We start from the raw sequence: 23,267 nt of genomic DNA on the forward strand, positions 1-23,267 counted from the left end.
TACCACTCAGAACATACAATGTACCTCTCCCCTGTAATACCATGACACCTTATCCAATTGTTGCACTCAGATCCCAACAGGAAAATGAGAACTATTCTTGATATTTAATCTAGAGGGGATTGATTATATAGGTGATAGAAGAACTAAGAGGCCAGATAAATTAGTGAAGAAACCGAGAGATTATCAACAGGAAAAAACTATTACTGGGGCCAAAGGAAGCTAGAACCATAGGAGCAGGAGTCAGAGAAGAAGAGCAGCCTCTCTGGAGAAGCTGGCTAAGGGGTTGGACGTTTGGGGGATACCCAGCTTTCTTCCTTTCCCCCCATCATCTGTCAGGGTCTCTCCTTGGCTAACCCAGTCAGGAACCACCGTCACAGGAGTCCTGGAAACACAGCCTGCAAAGGTCAACACCCCAGAGAGGGCTGCAGGAGTGAGACAGAGCAGGTAAAGGGTAAAGAATGACAGTAAACAGTCTAAAGGACTAGCACAGACATCTACCCAAAGGATACTGAAATGATCTCTCTACTATTTTATATCCCTGGCCAATGAGGATTTTGAAGGCAGGAAACTCATTCATGTGTCCATCATGTGTTCAGTGATTGTGGCAGATTATTCACTGCCCTCCCTGCAGAGGATTTTGCCTCCTTACAGATTGCGAAGTGGTTTGCAGTGCCTCCTTGTGGGAGGAATATAACTCCCCACTTCAACATCAGATTTGATGGCGTGACTTTTGGCCAATGGATGTGGCCGTTCCAAGTCTCACCAAAAGCTTTCAGAAGAGCCTTTGTGTGGTTCAGCCGTCCCAGATTCAATCCCAGGGTAAGAAATTGGAATGGAGTTGCAGCTGACTTGCAGTGGCATGTAATGTAAGTGAAAAAAAGAACTTTATTATAAAAGCTTCTGACTTGGGTTATGTATTACCGCAACACAATCTAAAGAAATCTCACTAACATTGTGATTGAGGATGGAAATTTGAAGAGAAACTATGGCAGGCTTTTGGGAAAACCCACTGGATGATAAAATAGGACTCTTAGGATTTTAAGTCCAAAGGGTGAGTTTGACTAGTACTGTAACTGCTGCCTCCTACCTGTATGGCTCAGTCTTTATATGAAACAATAAAGAGACAGAAGTGTGGTATAGCTCTTTGTGTACAAGAAAACACGAGCGGTCTGGACTCAGCTTCTTCATCAGTATAAAGGAGCTGGTGATAATGCTGCCTTCCAGGTTATGAGTGAGAGTGAGGGTCACGAGAAAATTGCTGCTAAAGCGCATTGGGAACTGCAGCGAAGTTAGTTATTATCACTGCCAACTAGGTCTTTATTTCTCTGCAACCAGGCTCAGTGATGCAAGGCTTCAATAATTTATCCCAATCCAAAAACATTCAGCAAGCACCTAAAATAAGCAAGGTAGTATACAAGGGTCTGAGGGGTCTGAGTGATGGGTGGAGGATTATGTACATTGAAATCATGGGATCAGAGAGGTAGTGAGCCAAACAGACCCTCCCAGTCAACGAATCCATATCCCCTGTTTACCAGGGGGGCAAACTGAGACCCACAGACAGGAAACAAGATGCTCAAGGTCACACAGTAAACTAGCAGCAGAAGCAAGGTAAAACCTTCAATATCCTCACTTCTAGTATGATGATTACCCCATTACGCTTTGCTGGAATCAGTGTATGTGTGTGTTTCAAAACCACATTTTAAATGGGTCTCTTCTTCCCTGTGGGCAGAAGCACATTTACCTTTTACTACTTATTAGTGTCCCAGACTCTAGGCAGACCCAGGAAGAGACAAGAAGCCCCTTTCTGAAGGTTATAGGGAGGCAGAGGCCCGAAAATGCCGTGCTTTCTGGAACAGGAATCCCCGAAACACCTCCACCCTCCTGAAGATCCACTTCCCTCAGCATCTTTACAGCCTCACTCATGTCCCAGGAACTATATAGAAAACCTATTGCTACTCACTCACAGCTTTAATAAATGCTAGTTGCTGGCCATACCAATAGTCTCTGCTGAGTGAGCTGAGAAAAGCTAAAGAAAAAGAAAATCCTGAAGAGGGATTCTATAAAGCAGAGAAGAGCCCTGCGGCACTGACAAGCAGACCACTGACATGGACTTAATAGCTGACAGGGTAGAGGGACAGGACTCGGTGCTGAGGAGAAGGGCTGAGCATCTTCCCTCACTGTTCCCAGATCTGACCACTTCCTTGCAAAATTCTTAACATGGTCCACAAGATCTTGTGATGTGGTCTCTGCCTGTTCCTCCGCTCTCATATCACACAATTCTCCCCTTGATTGTTTAGTCCCTGTGACGTGGCCTTCTTTCACTCTCATGAGTGTTTCAAGCTCTACCCCACATTAGGCCTATTCTTGCAGTAGAACACTCCCCTCCACCCCCACCACCCCCTTGCCCTGCCTACCCACCCTTTGCCTGGCTAACTTTTTCTCATCTTTAATTCTCAGCTGAAGTGTTACTTTCTCAGAAGATCTTGACTCTCCAGTCTAAAATTAGGTCTCTCTTTTTCACTTCCTTCATAGCACAGTAACTTATGTTACGTTTATCCGCCCACCAAACCTTCTTTTAGGAAACCCCTATTTCAAACAGTTGTGGTGGGACTACAGGTTATAATACTTGCCTCCCCCAGCCATTGGGATAGGCATGTGACTCACAGGTGGCCATTCATATTCTTCCCTGAGATTAATACATGGTGGCTGGGAGAGAGAGGCTCTTTTTGCAGGAGTTGGGAAGATATGAATCTGGAACTGCCATCGTCCATCTTACTCCCCATGCAGAGTCTGGCTACAGAGGAGGCTGAAGGGGTAAGCATGGCTGAGTACTAGAGAGTGCAGTTGAGTCCTGGGTCTAATGGACTTCCCAGCTACATGAGCTAATAAATTTTGTTTTCTTTTAAATTAAAGCTAGTTTGATTTGAGATTTTTATCACTTGTCGTAACAAGAGTCCTAACTAATGCAGAACTTATCACAATTTTGAACAGCTTTATTGGGATATGATTCACATAACATTCAATGTAGCCATTTATATCTTTTGAATTCTGTGTTTTTGTATAATTATTTGTTTGAACTTTCTTTCCTCATTAGTTCATGAAAGTAAGGACCAGAGCTGTTTGGTTCACTGTTATATTCCAAGTGCCAAAAGAACCTGCCTGGCTCACAGTATATGCTCAAAAAATATTTTTAAATGAATAAGTGAATAAATGTATGAAGAATGAATATCTGCCCTGTTCTGGGTGCTTGGAATAATGAAACAAATTAGGTATAACTTTAGCTGCTCTCTAGGTCTGGCAAGAGATAGAGACATTGTAAGTAAGCAAGTTCTGGTAACCAATAGAGAAAAGCTCAGGAAGTTGAGTAGGACAGAGCTGGGTTACTGCCCAGATCTGACCAATTCATTACCAAGGCCCTCTTCAACTGCCTCCCTGAACCCCTTACTCAGAATTAATTTCACTTCCATCTGTGTTTCTACATAAATTTAATAGGTCTCTATTGACTCTACTACTTCTTAACTATGTAATCTTGAGCAAGTTATTTAACCTCCGAACTTCATTTTTCAGAGTACTGAACATGTCCTACAGTGCCTACCTTGAAGGGTTATAGTGAGCACTAAATGAGATAATTAATGCAAAGTATTTCATATAATGCCTGCCTCAAAATATATCACCCATTATTACCATATTTGGCCTATAGTGTGGTTAAGTGGTCAGGCTCTGAAGCCAGCCTACTGCTTGAGTTCAAATTCTGACTCTACCTATTCCTAACTGTGTGACCTCAAGTAAGCTCCTCAACTTCTCCATGCCTCAGTTTTCTCATCTATTAAAAATAATAATATGGAGTCTGCACGATCCTTCCCCATGTGGGAAGGCCACCCTCCCCTCCCCTCTGCACCCCCACTCTTCTTAGGGATTTCTGGACCCAAGGGTAGGTAGGACGACGACCATGTTCAGCTCGAAGCAGCTAGAGGAGCTCGAGACCTTCGCCCATTGTCCTCTATAAGATTATGAAGGGTCTTAAGTCTGAGAGGGAGGGATTGTTATTTTTTATTGTTAAAATAATTAATTAATCATTTATTTATTAAAAAAAAGAAGAAGAAGAATATATGAAAGGGCAAAGTGGGAGAGCTTGTATGTATGACCCATGGGAATGGACTTGGGGGCAGATTGCTGGAGGGGGTGCTGGGTGGAGGGGAGCAAAGGGGGAAAAATTGGAACTATTGTAACAATATAATCAATAAAATATACTAAAAAAATAATAATAATAACTTGAATATAAGTATTTGTCTCAGAGGGTTCCAGGAGGATTGAATTAAATGAATAATACCAGAAAACACTTAAGACTAGTTCCTGGCACACGGTAAATACCTAATAAATATTTAACCAACTTGGCTTTTAAAAATCTTAGTCATAAGGACTTGGCATGCTAGCTGTATTTTTTCCTAATATAAAACTAACTCATCTTTTAAAAACTTAGTCTTGTTTAACTCTAAGGGCTTGACATGCTGATTATATTTTTTCTAATATCAAAACGTATGCATAATATCATCTTGCACACTTCCAGTGTCACGAGTCTCTCTCTTTGGGAGACACTACTCTAGGCTTACACAGTCCCATGACTTATGGTTCCCTGAACACCAGGTGCTATTCCTTGCCTTTGCCAGCATATCCCCCTGCTTAGAATGTCTTGCCTCTCTTCCTCACTTGGCTGCTCCTACTTGTCTTCAAGATTCAGCTTGGGCATCACGTTCTCTGACCCCAATCGAATTAGGTGCCTCTTCTGTGCTCCCCCAACCCTCTGGTATATCCCTGTATCACAACACTGATCCCTTGGGGTATCACTGTTTCTGTCTTTCACAGACCAGGAAATGTATCCTATTTCATGCACCATACCTGGCACAGAGTAGGTATTCAGGAAGTCTTAATTGGATTGAAGTAAAATGAGGTAGGCAAATACTTCACATAATAAAAATTTAATCAAAACACACTTTTGCAATATCCACTCAGTGCCAGACCATATGCCAGGCACTGTGGGTTCAAAGATAAAAAAGACTCATTTCCTGTCCTCACAGAGCTTCCGGGAGATGAACAAGAAAAGAATTGCACCTAAGCTGACGGGCACTGTGACTGCTGCTTGTATGGGGCACATGAAGTGGGGACACAAAGAAAAGAGCTATGGGAAGCCAGGCAAGGCTTCACACACAGAAGGTGCTCAACTTGAGCTGCTCAAAAGCTGAGTGGGGGGTTCACTGGATGAATGAAGGTAGAGGATAGGGCATGGAAGAGAGCATTCCAAACAGGTGGGGCCTAGCTGGTCCATGGAGGGTGTCTTCAATCTGCTGTCCACAGGTTGAAGGAGACAGCCTGAGGTCACCCAGGTGTGGGCTTCACCACATGCTTACTATTCAGTGAACAACATATGGGTGAAGGCACTTTCTGGATCCCAGAACCTCTGTGATGATATAAGAACAGCATGACCCAAAGTGACCCAACTTCCCTTTATTACTTACCTACGATTTGCTAATTTCTATTCCAGAACACCCTGGGGGATAGGGGAGGGGAGAAACAAGTATAGGATACCTCCCTCAACACACACGACCTTGTAATACATGTGATACAAATATATACAAGACACAACACACATAACACAAATATATACAACACACACTTGTATATTATACAAGGTACCCACATACCAGCCCAAATATCTGTACTTCAGAAATTGTCAGAGAGTATAACTTTAAACTCCATACTTCTGAAACTTACAACACCTAGGTTGGGAGAACTACTTATACAGAGTCTGGCTAAAAGTGAAGCAGTATATCCATTCTTCTAGAGGAAGATTTCCCTAAGTCGATATTCCATTGAACCCCAATACAGAAAAGAAAAGAAAAGGCTGCTATATTAAGCAAGTGTAGGCAGGAGTCCTGCTGTGGGGCCACCGAGACACACCTAAGGCACCTGGGTCTCAATGGAGCACAAGAATCAAGATGCTTTAACCTTGGAAAAAAGTAAGCGCATTAATGAGCTACATACTTAAGCTACATTGTTTCACCCCTTCACACAATAACTTTGTTGTGAAATGTGTTTTGGAGAGGAAGGATCAGTTTACATTGAAAGTGTAAGACACAACCTATCATGTTCAGTTATAGTTACTGTAAGAATATAGCCTGCTCTTCAGTTGCCAATAAAGAGCAGCGCTTCTCTGGAATAATGTTTTTTTTAAATTTAAGATTCATCTCTGAACCATGTAACTGATTATGTTTCCCTTTTTGCAATGATTATTAGGAAGCTCAAAACCAGTATTTAGGCCCAACTCTTGCGTATGCCGACGAATTGACAATATACACACTTATCTCACCCCTGACTTACTCTTATTTTTCTCACACCTTTGCTTTTCCTTTGCTCCAATTTTCTCACTTATTTAGATTTTTTTAAATGTACTATGATGATTTTTATAAAACACTTCAAATTCTTTTATGGAAAGAGCTGATTTAAAAAGTTCATTTTTTTAAAACTTATATATTCAATGTAACAAAATATACACATATAACAAATAAAGAATTACCTGGCACAAAGCTATATGTACATCACACAAATATAAAACAATACTTACAGAGCACATATGTACATACTTCGCAGTCACAACCCCCCCACCACAATCCCATGCACACATGCACACACACGAATGCACACGTGTTGTGTATATACCAAGCTGCTCTGCGAGGAGCCGGCCCTTCTCAGTGGGAACAACCCTTTCTTCCTCCATGTCACACTTGTTTCCCACCAGGATCACCTGTGCGTTGTCCCAGGAGTAGGTCTTGATCTGAGTGGCCCTAAAGAGTGAAAGAGAGAGGACCATGTTAATGACACCTCCTTAAACTGAAAAGGACACTATGAAGCTTGAAGAAACGAATTCCCTTCCATGGGAGTAGCAACACCCAAGTTACTGTCAATCCAGCTGAGGACAGAGGCAGATACCTGCCCCTACTGGCTATCACAGATGCTGACCCCTGAGCCCTGGTTGTAAACCACACCTAGCTCTTTGGAACCCTCTTCTAATGCATCTGCCTATCCCTGTTCTCACCAGGCAGAGAACGCTTTCTAAAATGTCTATCTGACCATATTCTTCCTTAAAAGCTTTCTCTCCCATACTACCCATGCAATGAAGTCTAGGTCCCTCAGTCAGGTGTTAAAGACCATTCACCTCCTGTATCTCCAGCCTCATCGTCCTTCCTTCCACTTCACAAGCCTTCTCACCCGTTCCCCAAATGCCCTTCCATGGCATGTGGCTTTGCCTGTACTGGGAATTCCTTTCCCACACCAACTCATCCTCCAAGGCCCAAGGCTAACCCCACAGTTCCCTGTGGGGAGACTTCTCCGGGCCCAGCTAGCCTCTCCCTCCTCCTCTGTGAATCATAAACCTTAGATCATGTTTACTTGTGGAAACCAAAATGTCAGCATTGCTTTCTTTCATGTACAACAATTATGAAACTATACAAAAAGTTTCCAATACTTTTCAAATTTTGAAAGTAAGTATGTTTTACTTCTATAATTAGAAACAAAATAAAAGAGGGAATAAAATAGGAGCCTTATGTTGTGGAGACATTTTTGTGTGTGATGGGCCTAACTGTCTGCAACCACCCCATCAGGTAAAAATGGTTACTTCCCCATTTGCCCCTCCTATACATTTACTGTGGCTACTGTTATATTTGGCTGAATTTACCTGTCCTTCCTTTGAGGGCAGGAACAGGCTTATTCATCTTTGGGGTGCCAGCCCCCAGAGCAAAGGGAACAGAGAGAGGTTGACTGACTATCTGATGAATGAATAAGCCAACAAATGGTTAATCCTGAAGTAGCTCTAAAATTATGACCCTATCTTAACACACTGACCCTTAGTCTAACTCAATCCTAACTACAACCTGGACCTAAAACTGATTCTACCACCAACTTTCTTTAATGGTGAGAAGCCGTTCCCTCAGAGGATGGATTCAGTCAACTGCCCCTTGCTGTGGGCCAACAAAGAGCTAGTAGGTTCCATGCTGGGCACTGGGGCTTCAATGGCAGGTGGGGGCTAGGCTAGGACCAAGTTTCTCAGAGGCGAACCTCAAAGGCCAAGGCTTGGAAGAGATACGTAGGTAGTCTTTAGCCTTGAGGCAGTAACTGGGGCTGCTCTCCACGCTTCCTCCTGCAACTCTTCCTTTCATTTCCCCCCCTCCTACCACCCCATCCACTCTCAGCTCCCAGATTAGCAACTCAGGTTATTCTTGGAGGAACTGTCACCAGGTGTTAAAGTCACTGTGTTCCTGAGGCGGAATGAACACGGACTGCTGGAGAAAGGGAAGGAGGTAAAGGCCAACAAGGAATGACCAGTGTGGAGATACTTGAATAAAGAGCTAATCACTCCTTGGAGGGAGGTGAGAGGAGGGAGAAAAAATCATGACTGAAGGGAATAAGGAAGGGAAAGAGGAGGAGAGAAAAGAGGAGTGAAGAGAAAAGAGAAAGGAAGGAGAAAGAAGGAAGGTAGAGAGGAGTTGTTAAAGGGAAGGGGGAGAAACAAGGAAGGAGAGGATGACCAAGAGGCTGAGAAGGAGAACACAGACCAGCATGAATGACAGACATGCAGGTGGCAGCCTGTGCCGCTGTTTAGAGCGGGGGTGCAGCAGGCAGACTGCAAGGTGACTCTCAGCTCAAGGCCCCCAGGTACAAACAGTGCTTCACATAGTCATGACGACTATTCCTTGGGAAATGGGAAGTCCTTAAAGGGCAGCGGTTGGCAAAAGGGAGCAGGAGAAAAGCTTAGCATTGCCTGGCATGACTGCTCTATGCCCAGCCTGCTCAGCCTCTCTGATCCTGAAGAAGAGCCACAGCACAGATTCCACCTTCCCCCATCCTCATCCTTTCCACTGATAGGGGCATAGGGTCCTCACCCCATCCTCTCACCTGTCCTCCCCCTCATGCTCCTTTCTCCCTGTACTTTATGCTCCAGGAAGAAAAATGTGCTGCTCAGAGGCTGTACCACTGGGAAGCTGTGCTGATTTCCATTGTGAATTGAACCTTTATGAACTTGGTTTGGATGTATTCCCGGACCCCTACCCCAGCTTAGGGATAAACTTTGTAGGGAAGCAGTATGTGGGTTCACTCACTATTATGGCCAAAATGATCTTTCTAAAACATTAATCTGAACCTGCTGATTTCCTGTTCAAATGTTATCAGCTGTGGGATAAAATCCAAACTTCTTACTCCGGCACACAAAATCCTTTCTGACCTCTGCTCTTTCTACCCTCTTACCTACCTCCTTGCCTATGCACATCTCTATTTTTCCCTGTAACATTCTTATTCATTCACCCTCTGGCTGACTCCTATTCATCTTACAACATGCAGCATATGTGTAGACAACTGCAGGCCACCTTCCCTGACTCTCCAAGCTGGGTCAGAGCCCTTCATTGGGCTCCCCCAGCCCCAGTGACTCTCTTCATCACTGCACCTGTCACATGATATTTTCATTGCCTGCTTACTTATCTATCTTCTCTTCTCATCCATGAATTCCCTGAGGACAGGAGCCAATCTGATTCATCCAGATTTCTCTAGCCCACAGCACACTTCAGGTCTTCTTGAATAGTTTTATGAATGAATGAATGAATGAATGAATGAATGAGTGAATCTCATACCAATCTTGGACAGCATTGAAGGACTCCTCGTTGGTAATATCATACATCAGAATAAACCCCATGGCGCCACGGTAATAGGCTGTGGTGATGGTCCGGTACCGCTCTTGCCCAGCTGTGTCCTGGGTGGGAAAAGGAAAGAGTCAGCCTCCTAAAGTTTGCTTTTGTTTCTAAAAAGTCCCCAGACAATTAACTAATAGGAGCACTATTATATGCCCTGTATTATACTTGGTGACTAGAATAAAATGGTTTTTAAAACCTCATAGAAATGAATGAGAATATTATTAAAATCTCAACAGAAAAATGGGTAAGATGCATGAACAATTCATAGAAGAAACATAAATGGATATTTATTATATAAAAGGGTCTTAATCTAATTTTTAATTATAATTCCTATTATAGATGAGGATATAGTGAGATGTGCAACCTCTCACCTACTCATGGGAGTGGAACTTGGTTCAATCATTCTGTAAATCAATTTGGAAGTCTCAGGAGCATTAAAAATATCTGCACCCTTTGATCTAGATTTTTTTTCTCCTAAAATGTTTTCCTATAAAATTAGTAAACCAGATAAATACCTAATCACAAAAATGTTTGTCACCACTTTATTTAGACAGTAGAAAAGTATCATCAACTTATATATTCAACAATAGGAGAATGGATAAAATATAACAATTTTATATGTTTATTTGTGTAAGAATATTTAATGGCATGGGACAATGCTTATATTTGGGATATGATACAAGTCTTGTAAGTGTCTACGCAGAGAAGAAAGCTGGAAAGAAACACATCAAAAGTTAATAGTTATCGCTGTATGAGAGACAAGAATTACCAGGACTTTTATTTCCTTCGTGTATTTTTATTTTCACTCCAATAAGCATGTATTACTCCTACAGAAGGAGAAATAAATATTTTTACCAAGAAATTACGAAGACAATTCTTTATTTCAAGCAGCTCACAGTTTAGTTGGAGAAACAAACGTAAGCAGGCTATCAAAAACAAGACCAACAGCTAAGTGTCACTGGAGCACAATGGGATGCTTCACAAATGTCCACACAGTCCTTATATGAGGGGCCAGCCAACCTCTCCTGTTTCATTACAGTTTTAGGATGTGTGGTGCTTGGGTATGTATAAAACATTTCCTCGTATGTTAGCTCATTTAAATGTTATCAAATCCCTGTGAAGTAGTTGTTACATATTATAGCTGAGAATGAAAACAAAAACAAAAACCAGAGAGATTAAGAGACTCTCCTAAGGTCTCAAAGCTGGTGACAAAAGCTATGCCTTAAATCCAGGATTTCTGATTCCAAGTCCAATGCACATACCACTACATCTCAATCAAAAAAAAATTTATTCACAAGCACTTACTGAAAACTATCTACAATGAAAATGGGAACAATGATAATCAAAGCATGCCATTATTTGTACATATACTGCACCTGTTATCCACAACCTTTAGGAAAACCCTGTAGAGTATATATTATTACTGATGAGAAAAACTGAGGTCCAGAGAGATTGCCCACTAAGTGTCAGAATTGTGATTAAAAACAAGTCTGTCTGACTCCCACACACCTATTACACTATACTGCCTTGGCCATGAACCATATTTTGTGCGATATAAAAATGGAACAAGCATCATCCCTGCCCTCAGGAAGCCTCAGTAAAAGTGTAGAGGTGGCTAAGATGTACGATATCAAACTGATAATTAGCAAATGGTAGCAGTATGTCATCAGTACCAGATAAGCTGTATAAAGAAAATGTGTCACACGGTCAGGTAAGGTAGGTAGTTATGGAAGGTATCAATGCAGAGATAACATACCAGTTAGGATAGACTGGGTTATTCAGTAACAAGCAAGCACAAACCTCAACAACTTAAACAACAAGGTTTTATTTTTCACTATTTTTACATATCCACTAAGAATTAAGGGTTGGCTGGGTGCTCTGGTTTCTGTCTTTCTTATCCTAGGACAAAGACTGACAAAGCAGCTACCAGAGGAAAAGAAAGTGTGTGACTCATGTGTTGGCTCTTAAAACGTCCACTTTTCCCATTTCACTGGCGGAAGCAAGTCACATGCCCACACCCAAGAAAGTGCAATCCTATTATATGATCAGGAGGAGACAGTATAATGACTTCCACAGGCGAATCTGTACCAAGCCCAGAAGCATTGCCTAAAGATGTGTTTATTTGGTGATAGAAGGAGGACAACAGGGACTTTTCTAAAGAGTTTTCCTAGCAGAGAAGTGAAGGAAAGGTATTTTGGCAGAAGAAAGTTTTGCCAGTGAGCACTTTAGAACTTAAAGAATGATGGGAAATGGGAAATCAGAAGGTAATGAAGCTAGAAAGAGCTTTGAATGCCATGCTATGGGGTTTGGACTTTATCTTTTAGGATCAAAGATTTTGAGGCATGAGATTAACATGATTAAGTCTAAATTTTAGAAAGATCACTGACTGATGTGGAGAATGGAGAAGACATGGGAAGCAGAAATGCTGGTTAAAAGATCTTTGCAGTGGTTCAGATGAGACTCAATTGGGAATTGAACTAGAGTGATAGCAATGGGGACAGAGTAGAACCAGATTCAAGGGGTCTTTAAGAGGTGAATTATAGGACATGGTGACAGATTAGATGTGAAGAGATGAGAAATCAAGGACAACAGTTATGCTTCTGGCAGGGCTCAGCTTCTCCATGGCCTCAGCCATTCAGCTCTGGCCCAGACTTGCACATTACTCAGCCAAACAAAATCTGCACAAAACACACTCACTATCCTTGGAGAGCATATGAATCACCATCTCCTGTTCATCGAGCGTGGTCTTTGGGTATCTTACTCTTCACCTCAAGAAGCTTCGCAGAGTATTTCTTCTGACTACATACAGTACTTCTCCCTAAGATGTCTGGCAAATAGAATTTTCTCTAGCTGGTGAATAAGTGAGTGGATGAATGAATTAATGAATGAATGAAGAGATGGATAAGTGAGTGAGTGAACATCTAACACTGGGAATCTTAGGCGCTACTCAGAGAAAAATTCCCTGTCTGCCATATCTACACAAAAGCTCTCTGTGTGTAAACCTATGAAACAGTGCAGCCATATTTGATCCACCCCACCCCTCAAGCCCTTGCCTCTGCTTCCTGAGCTCCTCAGAACCAACACCACAGATGAGACTTCTCCCACAGATCTGCAGGGTCAGACCCTAAATCTTGTCTTCTAGGGTTTAGAATTAAGCCACATTTCTCAGGTAAGATTTCTGAGCAAAAGCATTGCCTCCAAGTCTCAGCACTTCTCACTCTGCCTGCATTACACTGTTTCTCTGTGAGAGTTTCTAGTCCCCCCTCTCTGCCAGGAGCCTGGCCCTGTGCCCCAGGTTTTGACAGAAGAGTCCTGTCACCAATTGATGTCCAATTAATTGGAAATCCTGGTATGGAATAATAAAGGAGCTTGGACATGGAATCAGTTTCATCTCTGTAGTCCCAGTGCCTGGCAGAGCGCTGGGCACACAGTAGGGATTCAAGTACTGCTTGCTAAATAAAAAGACCATATAGTTTTGAGGTTAGCATGGTTTCTGGAGTTAGATTTCTGGGTGTGAGTCCCTGTTCCACCACTTACTAACTATGTAATTATGGGAGGTGGTCTCTAAAATGGCTCCCAGTGATCACCATCTCCAATACTCATGCTCTTGTATAATCCCCTCCCTGGGCAATACCTTACTTCATCAAGTTATTGTGAAGATTAAGAAAGTTATTATATCTAAAATGCCTGGAATAGTTCCTAGGACATAGTAAGTGCCGAATGGGCATGAGTTATTACTTTTGTACTTCCAGAGTCAGCCCCAGGAGCAGGTTCCCAGGTTCTGCCCAGCTGGACTGGATGTATCTCATGTCATATGTCACTTCCATCTCATGAAACCTACCCAGGGCTCCCTCCAGCCAGAGTCTCAACATGAGGTTTCCCTCAAAGACTAGCAAATGGCCAGTGAGAAAGGGAATGAATGAATGTAAGAGTTGAGAAGGCCTTGGCCTAACTCCTGCTCTGCCATTCACCACCTGTATGATTTTAGACAGCTTGGTTTTTTCCATCTCTCTTAGACTCAGCTTCCTCACATCTGGACTGGAAATACTAATGCCTGCTTCGTAGGGTTTTTGTAATGGAATAATATGTTTTTTAAGTGTCTAGCTCATAGTAGGAAATCAAACATGGGAATTTATCATTTTCATTATTGTTTAATTTTTTCAAGCCTTAATCTCCTCATCAGTAAAGTGGGTGATAATAATACCAACCTTTAAGTTGTTGTGTAAGGATTAGAGATAACGTGTGAGTAGAACCTGGCAGAGTGCCAAGCACACAGTAGAACCTCAATAAACCTCATAGTAGCTGCTGCTATTACTGTTGATATTGCTGTCATTGTTATTTCACCTAAATATAAACAAGATCGGAAACAATAACAATCCAGCTGTCAAAATCCTGTTCTCAATGGAAAGTAGCCCAGAGAATAGCTCCTAAACCTCCCTCTTTTATTTAAAAAAAAAAAAAAAGTCACTTTGATGAATATTGACTCCCCTCCCACTGATGAAAGTCAGAAATAGAACCAGAGAGGAGACAGGAAGGAGAAGAAATTGGCATGACTCACTGGCTACTTGAGGAAAGGGACCAACCATGTCATCAAGAGCAATCAAGTCACTTCTAAGAAACAGACATTCATTGAGCTCTTCATATCGGTAGAGCATTAAGCATTAAGCCAGAGAGTAGACACCAGGCTAAGCAAGCCACTGCTCTGGCCACCAGTGTGGCAGACAGACACATAAGCAAGGAGGAAGGTAGCTGGACATCAATTATGTGCTAGGCTCTTTGATAAGTGCTTAACATATGGCCCCTCATTTACTATTTGTAGCAACAAAATAAAACTGCTAGTTGAGTATTTTTATATGCCAGGCACTTTTCTTATTTTAGTTAATTTTCAAAAGAGCCTTGAAATACTGTTATTTCTATTTACAGATAAGAAAACGTTAAAAATTTGGCTAAGACCTTGCAACCAGTTCATGGCCAACTGAGATTCACCCCTGGGTCTCTCTCATTCCAAAGCCTGTGCTCTTCCCAGGATGCTCTTTACATTATTACTGTTGTTACATCAGCCTGGAGCAGGAAAGTTTCAGTCCCCATTTTATATGTAAATTAACTGAAAGCCACAGAGATTAAGTAGATTGCTGAAGTCATGAAGTACGCATAAGAAGGCAGAATAAGGATTCAAATTCTGTCTTTGTGAATTTTTAACTCAATCTACTGCCCAGGCAGGACAGGACGTAGCCCACTTCACAGCTTCCAAGACCGGAAGACCTCCATCAACATCTAAGGCTTCCTGGGGCCAACAATCTCACCTCCACCAGACCGTAAGGCTGGAAATCACCCACAAAGCTTAAATTGAACCACATGTGTCTGGCACAAAGGTTATGTGTAACCAATATCAGTTATCTTCTCTACCTTCCATTGCATAATCCATTCAAATAGACCATTCATTTCTTTTTGGAATTTCCTCATGGTTGACCACACTTATTTCCACTCCATATTTCTGTTCATGCTATTTTCTCTGCTACATATGCCCTCTCCCAGCTCCTTCACTTGTCTTGACTATCCGATTGTTGAATTCTAAAGTTAAAAGGAAACCTTCAAAGTTATTCAATCCACCCTCTCATTCAAAATAGGAATTTCTTCCATAGCATACTTGTATTGAGTGTTTCCAATGTTGGAAAGGCAGCCATTTCACTGATAGATAGTTCTGATTATTTGAACATTTCTTCCTTCTGCTGAGCTGAAATCTGCATGTGATAATTTCTCTCCATTGATTTAATTTTGTTCTCTGGAGACACAAAGATTAAATCTAATTTTTTCACTCATGTGGCAGCCCTCCAGATATTTAAATCTTATATTTGTTTAGCTCTTGGAGTTTACAAATGTTTTTCTTATTATCTCAGTTAATTCCTAGAGGGTTCCTGTGAGAGAAGGACCAATATCTTCATCCACAAAAGACACAATGGAGTGCTGAAGAGGTGAAAAACAGTGAATGATGAAAAGGGGCTTCTGGACCCAAGAAACCAATGTTCTTTGCAGAAGGCTACATCTTTGACATTTTAAATGAACTGTCCCAAGGACCTTGACCATTAGCAGAATGACCATGACAGTGACGTGAACTTACTGAAGGAACTAACAGCTGAAGGAAGGAAGATGTTCAGTACTCTGGGGACTAGTACTGCTACCTGCAAACATCTAAAGTGTCTACTGGGGTTTTCCTTCTTTCCCTTTCTTTTCTTTCAAATCTTCACTGGGTGCTGATTCTATGGCAAGTGTTGGCTAGGTCGTGAAGATCAAAGGATGAACAGGACACAATACTTGTTTGATTCATTGGATGGAGATTCTGAAGCCAGAAGGCCCATTCTCGTAGAGACTTCATGGTGCCTTTCCTTGAAGCAACACCTTTTGGAGCTTAGCTCATCAGAGAAGCTGCCCTGACCACCCTGGCAAAGTCAAATGTTCCAGTTACACGCTCTTCTGGCACCACGTGCTTCTCCTTTGTGGCGCTCATCACCATTGTAATTTTGTGTTTATTTGTGTAATTATTTGATTAAGGTCTGTCTCCCCTGCCAAACTGCAAGTGTCACAAGAACAGTATGTCTGCTTTTGCTTATTGTTGTGTCTGGCACAGTACTGGCATGTAGGGTGGGGGAGGTTTCCAGTAAACACTTGTTGAAAGGATGGATTTACTGGATGTTTGTAACATTTTTGATAGAGCACACTGAATGTCAGATAGGTCATTCTAAAATCTAAAGCTCATCACCTTCCTCTCAGTCTAAATCCCTTTCCTAGGTTCACAGAGCCCACAAAATGGGTCCAAGTTTCTCAGTGAATGTACAGACCCTTTCGATTCCTTCCCTCTTACTCTTCCACTGAACTAATGAGTTCCAGCTTTGCCTAACTACTTGTGGTTTCCCAAACACACTGTTTCTTCACACCTCTGGGCCTTGTGCTGTATGCCCATCTTTGCCTGGAATCCCCTTTTTTATAATTCACAACCCATTCAAAAGTTATATCCTCTCTGAAGCTTTCTCTGGCCTCCTTTCCCTCCACAAAGTAAATTTCTTTTCTGCCCTTTTCCGGTTTAGCATTATATCACTGCACACATTACATTTATTATAATTACTGGCTTATTTATCTGTCTCTTCTTTCAGATTATGAGCATCTTGACCCAATCTTATATTTGGCTAAATCCCAGGCCCTCAACTATAGCATCTTGTACATAGTAGACACTTAATAAGAATGCTGGTGAATGAAACCCAAAGGGCTGACAATGTCCTGAGTAGGGAAAACTCATTTAGGACCTCAGGGTTGGTTGGAAAAGGGTCTGTGAGATTATACAAACCACCTTCTCTTTCTACTTCCTTTCCATCTTATAGACAAAAGGGGGAGGCCCAGAGCAGTGACAGACTTGGGAGGTCACATCTAGTAAGAGGTTACCTCTGGGGCCTCTATCCCTGGATCCTGCCCTGTTATATATCTGATTTCCCCAGCCAGACTCCTCTCTCCCTTCTCTTCAATTCACTCCCTCCAGGACAGATTGGGGTGGGGGTAGGGGGAATGATGAGCATTAGGGAGGCAGGTAATGTGAGCTTCCAGGCTAGCTCTCCCCACGCCCACCATTGGACCCACAGTTGCCAAGCTCCAAGCCCTTTGTATTTTGCAGCAGCTGGGAGAAGAGGCCAGTATGTCCCAAGGGGATGGGAGGAAACCAGAGGGAGAGAGCTTTACGGGAAAGTTTAGTGGAGCCAGGCAGAAGCAGAGGACTGGGGAATGGCTCCCTTGAAACTGGCTTGGTGTTATACCATCTATCCTCAGCTGTATAGACCACACTCTAGTTCACAAGCATTTTTGTTGCATCATCTCATTGAATCCTAACAATGACCCTGTGATGCAGACTTTTTACAGTCAGAAGAAACCAATAATCTTAGAGCTCATTAAGTCTGACAGCTTATTTTGCAAGTAGGGAAACTGAGATCCAAAGAGGTAAAGTGACTTTCCCAAGGTCACACAGCTACTTACTTTCCAGCTGGGCTGAGACTCCAACCCAAATATTGACTCCACATCCAGTGTTCTTTCCAGCATACAATGTATTATTGTCATTATTGACTTACAGATAGCAAAAATGGAGTTCAATGGCACACGGCTAGTAACTGGTAGATCCTTGAGGGCAGAGGGCAGGAAAGATGTCACTGGAATTCAAGACTAGGGATTATAAAGCATTTTTCCTGCCCTAACTCTTGAGGTCTAAGTCAAAGGGCATCTATTCTGGGAAGTTCTTTGGAATTTAGCATTGAAATTCATCATCATTCCCTCTGGGCTTCCACAAAATGTATCTGGGCCCTTATTTTAGAGACAAAGGAACATAGAATATTAGAGCTAGAAGGCCATTTACTAACATTTATTTAGCCAGTGAAAAAGATCCATGTGACCCCTGCCCGCAGAATTCTTAGTCTATTGGGGAAGTTGCTCACATGTGACAAATCCTGTGATAGGTATATGTAGGATCAAATCCCTCATTTTACAGAAGGGAAATGAAGGCCCAGAAAGATAAGTGCCCTGGATTCTTATTTTTGGCATTGGTCTCTCATACAAAACCCTCAAAAACGCAAAGCTCAAAACCTCTTACAGATATGACAATTCAATTCCATGATTTCCACTAAGACGTAGGCACTACATTTTACTTCACGCAGATAAACTAAAGGTCATAGGGCTTCCCTTCATTGCTCCTCAATGTATTTGGCATAGCTTAGATGTTCAATACATATTTTTTGAGTGAATGCACCATCACACCTATATCAGGGATTTGTTTCCACTCTCATTTAAGTCTCCACATTTAGACTGTGGGTTAGGGACTGTGACGTGATTTCTGAACCATCAGCAATGCCTAGAACAATGCCTGACACCTGGCAAATATTTTTAAAATGCTGAATGAACAAACGAATGAATGAATGAGAGAAGGATAGATAATGTAATCTCTCTGTTTCTCTAAATAATAAATGACATCTCCCAACACACACTCTTCTTCTGGAAAGCTCTCCTTCCCTCAGCTTCTGTGAAACCTCTCTTCACCAGTTTATTCCTCTCCTCTTTATCCTCCCCTGGGTCCCTCACTTCCAAATTTCAGATGGAAATTTCCAAATGTCTGCTGGACATCTCCACTCAGTCTGAATGCCTCTGACTTGTACATAATTGATTATTGATTAGAACCTATTTCGTTTGTGTCTTCTCCAGCTGATAAGCCCTCGTCAGTACCCAGCACAGGTCTGGGCACATAACAGGTATCTTAGAGATACCTGATGAATGAATCATCACCCATAACACTCCAGGGCTTTGGCATGGACAAATTTAGCATCAGAGTCACCAGCCCCTTATCTCTTCACTCTTTTTTGCCTTCAACTGACATCAGCACCATTCAGAGCATTCTGAGAAGTCTCTCTGGGGAATTCATTTCATTTACCACCTGCGGTATCCTTTATGTGACTCACCCAACTCCTCCTCGAGATAGGAAGAGGTGGGGGAAGAAGTGAGGTGGGAGGGGGCCAGGAGGAAAAAGAGAAGGTTGGAACAAGATTATACTTAATAAATCCCTGGGACACAGCAAGTAAAGGGAGGTGAGTCAGGTCTTGTGCTAAGGAATTGCTGGTGATAAAAATAGGCCCCTGATCACACAGTTTGCAGAAAACAAATGGTTAATAAATATATAAATGATTGTTCAATAAGAAATCAGAGAAATGCAATTTAAAATGATGAGATACTATTTTTTACATATTGAATTAGATAATATTTGAAGCTGGCAAAGGTAAACAGAAATTTCACTATTAAAAATCTGTCTAAAGAAAATAATCTGAAACCTAGGGAATGTTTTACACACAAGGATGATCAGTGGTCACTGCAACATGATTCAAAACAGCCCCAAATTGAGAAATAGTTAAATGTTCCAACAATGGAGAAAACTAAGCTTTGAGAGACCAGAGATGGTGTCTCGTTCTTTTACCATTGTTTAGAGTGCCCAACACAAGGTAAGTGCAACAAATATTAATGAATGAATATGGTGTATCCTCCCTATAAGATACAATGAAGTCATTAAAAACATATTCATAAAAATGTTCTAACAATGTTAACTATACTTACAGTGTTATATAAAAAAGCTGGATATAAAATTGAATGTATAGTATGACCTAAACTATGGTAAACATTCAGAAAAGAAACTGGAAAGAAACCAACCAAGTCGATAATGTTTTCTTCTTTAGGCTTGGCTCTAATTTCGAAGTACTTTTTTAGTTGAGCATATATTACTTTTACATTAAGAAAAACTAAACCCATAGTAAGAACTGGCAGTTGCTATTATTATTAATAGTCCAGGGAGAAGGGACTATGGGAAAAACATGGAGCCCAAACCACCAGTTGATAATTGTTGTGGATGGTTGATGGGGTCCAGGTACTATTTAGTCTCCCTATTAGAGGTAATGTTTGAAATTTTCTATAATAAAAAGCTAAAAAGAAAAAAAAATAGTAATGCCTGAAACAGCATGGCATCTGGGTAGAGTACGAATAGTTCTATTTTCATTGGAGTGTAAATAGGACTCAAAGGTATCTCCTTTTTTACACTTCAGCATCCCTGAAATAAGGATGTGTCTTACAGTTGATAGTGTTTTAGATTTCTGAAATGCAGTGCTTAAAATACTAGGTGGGGAAGAAAGTAGGTAGGCAGTGAGGCAGAGCTAGATCATGGAGGTCTTGAAAGACAGATCAGGTGCTTGAACATTGTCCTACAGAGAACAGGTAGCCACTGAGGACATTCAGTAAGTGTGTGTGGTTCAGTGGTGAAGCCACTGAGGATGGGGTCGCAGTTGCTTATGCCACAAGTCAGGGAAGTTGGCCTTTGGGAGAAGTGTTCGAGGCCTCGCTCTCCCCACCTTTTTGTCATCTCATGAGTCCAGTTCTCTCCAGCTCTACAGGGCAGAACCATTGGGTTGTCTGATAAAGTTGTCTTTCTCCCTCCAATGTTACTTCCATTTTCTTGATGGTAAGAAACATTTCCCCCAAATCTGAGCCAGCACTGTAGCTGATGCGAACGTCCACAGGCGTGGGTTCCGCAGCACCTTCTGACATGACATTCCAAAACCTCAGCTTGGAGCCTGGCCCCGGGACCTACTTATAAACTCATGTCCAAACAGAGACACAAGAGTGAATATATACAGGGCAGGCAAGAAATTAGAAGGACGTTCTCAGGACTTCTGGGACAACTAGAAACATAGTCCAGGAGCTCCATCCTGCCCTGGGCTGTGCTTTCCTTTTGGTCTCATGGCTGCTTTCTTTTGGGAGTTGGTCCAAGTCACCATAGCACACAAATTCCCTGAGGATCATTTGCATACAGGTGCCAGAGTGTTCTAAAAATAGGATAAACATTCAGCTCCACAAAGCAAAGGCCTTGAAATTTATTTACAAGGTAGGGGAGGATAATCATCTGAGAGGGAGAGGAACCTGTCAGAGGCAGCCTGACGACAGTAAGGGAGGCACGTGGTGTAGGCTGGGTCTGGAGGCCTGGATATGATTTAATTCTACCACTGACTCGCTTTGGAGCTTATGAATATCCCACTCCACTCTAGGCCTTGGGTTTTCCATTTTAAAAAGGGGGTATTGTACTACATAATTTTTATGGCCACTTGTAGCTCTAAGAAATCAGGATAGTAATAATAATAATTGCTAACATGAATTGAGTGTTTACTAACTGCCAGGAACTGTGGCAAGTGCTTTTCATATGTTACTTTGTCAATCCTCACAACCAGCTCTTTGAGGCCAGTAGGACAAAAAAACTGAAGTACAGAAAAGTGAAGTACTTGCCCAATTTAGCAAATGTTGGAGCGAGGAGTTTGACCCCTGAGTTATACTGCTTTTCAGGAGTGCTCCACTTACTCCTAGTTTTCTAAACCTAACAGTTTCCCTGCCTTAAGCTCATACCATCCCTCCCATTCTTTCTCCCCAAGTTCTTACCACCCTGGGCTACTCCCCAGGTCCCAAACATTGTATTCCTCAAGAATCTCTGTGCTTTCCTCATACTGTTCCCTCTGCCTGGAACAGCCTGACCCCTGTTCTACTGAACCAATCACTACTTGCCACTCAGAATTCAGCTCAAATCTTTCTCATCTATGATTCACATTTCCCCCAATACCTGCAGGCAGAAGCTCCCCATTTGTTGAGTCTTAAGAGTGTGGCTAGCACCGTGCTAATTCTCACAACTTTCTGAGAGAGGTTCCATTATTATACCCATTTTATAGATGATGTTACTGAGACTCAGAGGTTAAATACTTGCCTAAGTGATACTGGTGTAACCTGGCCAGTGCCAGGAGTGCAAACAGGAGCAGGGGAAGGGGCCACAGGGACGGTGCCTTGTAGCCCCTTAACCAAGTGAGCACATGACAACAGATTTCCCACCTTGGGGCAAAGACGGAAGGAAGTCATTGCACTGAGCATGAGCAAGGCTAATGGAATGTTTGGCTAAGGAAAAAATCCTTCTACTTCCTTCTGGTTCCTGGGTGGGGTGAAACCAGAGGATGCAGCCACCTGTACCTTAGAGGTCAAGATGGTGGCAGAGGGAAGTGCTGTGCCAGAGAAAGACCTGTAAGTTTAGCCTGGGGAAAAGCTGGGATTGGCTGGAGGGCCAGGATCGGGCTGGGACATATAAACTGAGGGAAGGGAGAGCTGCATTCTCTTTGACCCACCTCATGGACCTGCAGGCTGGGGCTTATGGGACCTTTCTTGGCCCTGGGAGCCACAAGCTACGTGGCTGATGATGGCTCCAACAACATTCGTAGACTGGAGGAGGGATCTTGAAGCCAGAGAGCCACCTGCTTAGCTGCCTTGGGCTCCAAAGGATATATAAGGATGGAACAGGAATTCTGGGCATTGTTTTGGGCTTTGGGCTTTTTTGGGAGTGCCTGGGTTTTGTTTGTGTTTTGCAGAAGAGATGTGCCTGAAGACAGGGGGTCCCCAATCCTCCCAAATTGCACAGCATTTTAATAAAGATCTCTTTCCTTCCTCACCAACCTCTGTTTCTGGAAATTGCCTATAGTTGCCAGTGGACAGCTGAACCTCACTTTAGTTCAGTAACATAAGGTCATATAGCTGATAAAGATCTGTACCAGAGAGTCAGACCTCACTGCCTTCCTAACCCTTATCCTACCCTCTCTCTAATGAAATATTGTATGCATTGCCAAAATGTTTACCTCCTCCACCAGACTATAAACTCTTCTAGTTTTGTTTTCTGAGTTTTTGTTTTGTTTTGCTTTGTTTCAGGATTGACTGAACTGCAAGGAGGGCATTTGGAGCAGCATACCTGGAGGAAAAAAAATCAGGCTAGAGTTAGAACCTGTAGGGGAAGTCAAAGATACAATATGGCTCCAGCAGTAAAGGCATCTGGGAAATGTTAGACTCTCTGTTTAACCTGTGACTGTTTAACTCTCTGTAGTCTCAGGCTTGGCTGACTACCCAGAAAGCATAAACACCATGCTCCCAGGAAGGAGATTAATGAATGTA

General features: G+C 42.3%; 1 protein-coding gene across 1 annotated transcript in view; it reads right to left on the bottom strand.

Moving 5' to 3' along the window:
• RAB3B (RAB3B, member RAS oncogene family) overlaps positions 1 to 23,267 on the bottom strand; it is a 50,478-nt gene that overhangs the window by 6,258 nt on the left and 20,953 nt on the right. Inside the window, exons 2-3 of the mRNA XM_090269450.1 lie at positions 9,675 to 9,793; positions 6,715 to 6,839 (exon numbers count right to left, since the gene is read on the bottom strand). Of these exons, the coding sequence (XP_090125576.1) occupies positions 6,715 to 6,839; positions 9,675 to 9,793 (244 nt within the window). The remainder of the gene's footprint in view (positions 1 to 6,714; positions 6,840 to 9,674; positions 9,794 to 23,267) is intronic.

This window comes from Furipterus horrens, unplaced genomic scaffold, assembly GCF_987537825.1.
Source record: "Furipterus horrens unplaced genomic scaffold, mFurHor1.1.pri manual_scaffold_3, whole genome shotgun sequence".
Lineage (NCBI taxonomy): Eukaryota > Metazoa > Chordata > Mammalia > Chiroptera > Furipteridae > Furipterus > Furipterus horrens.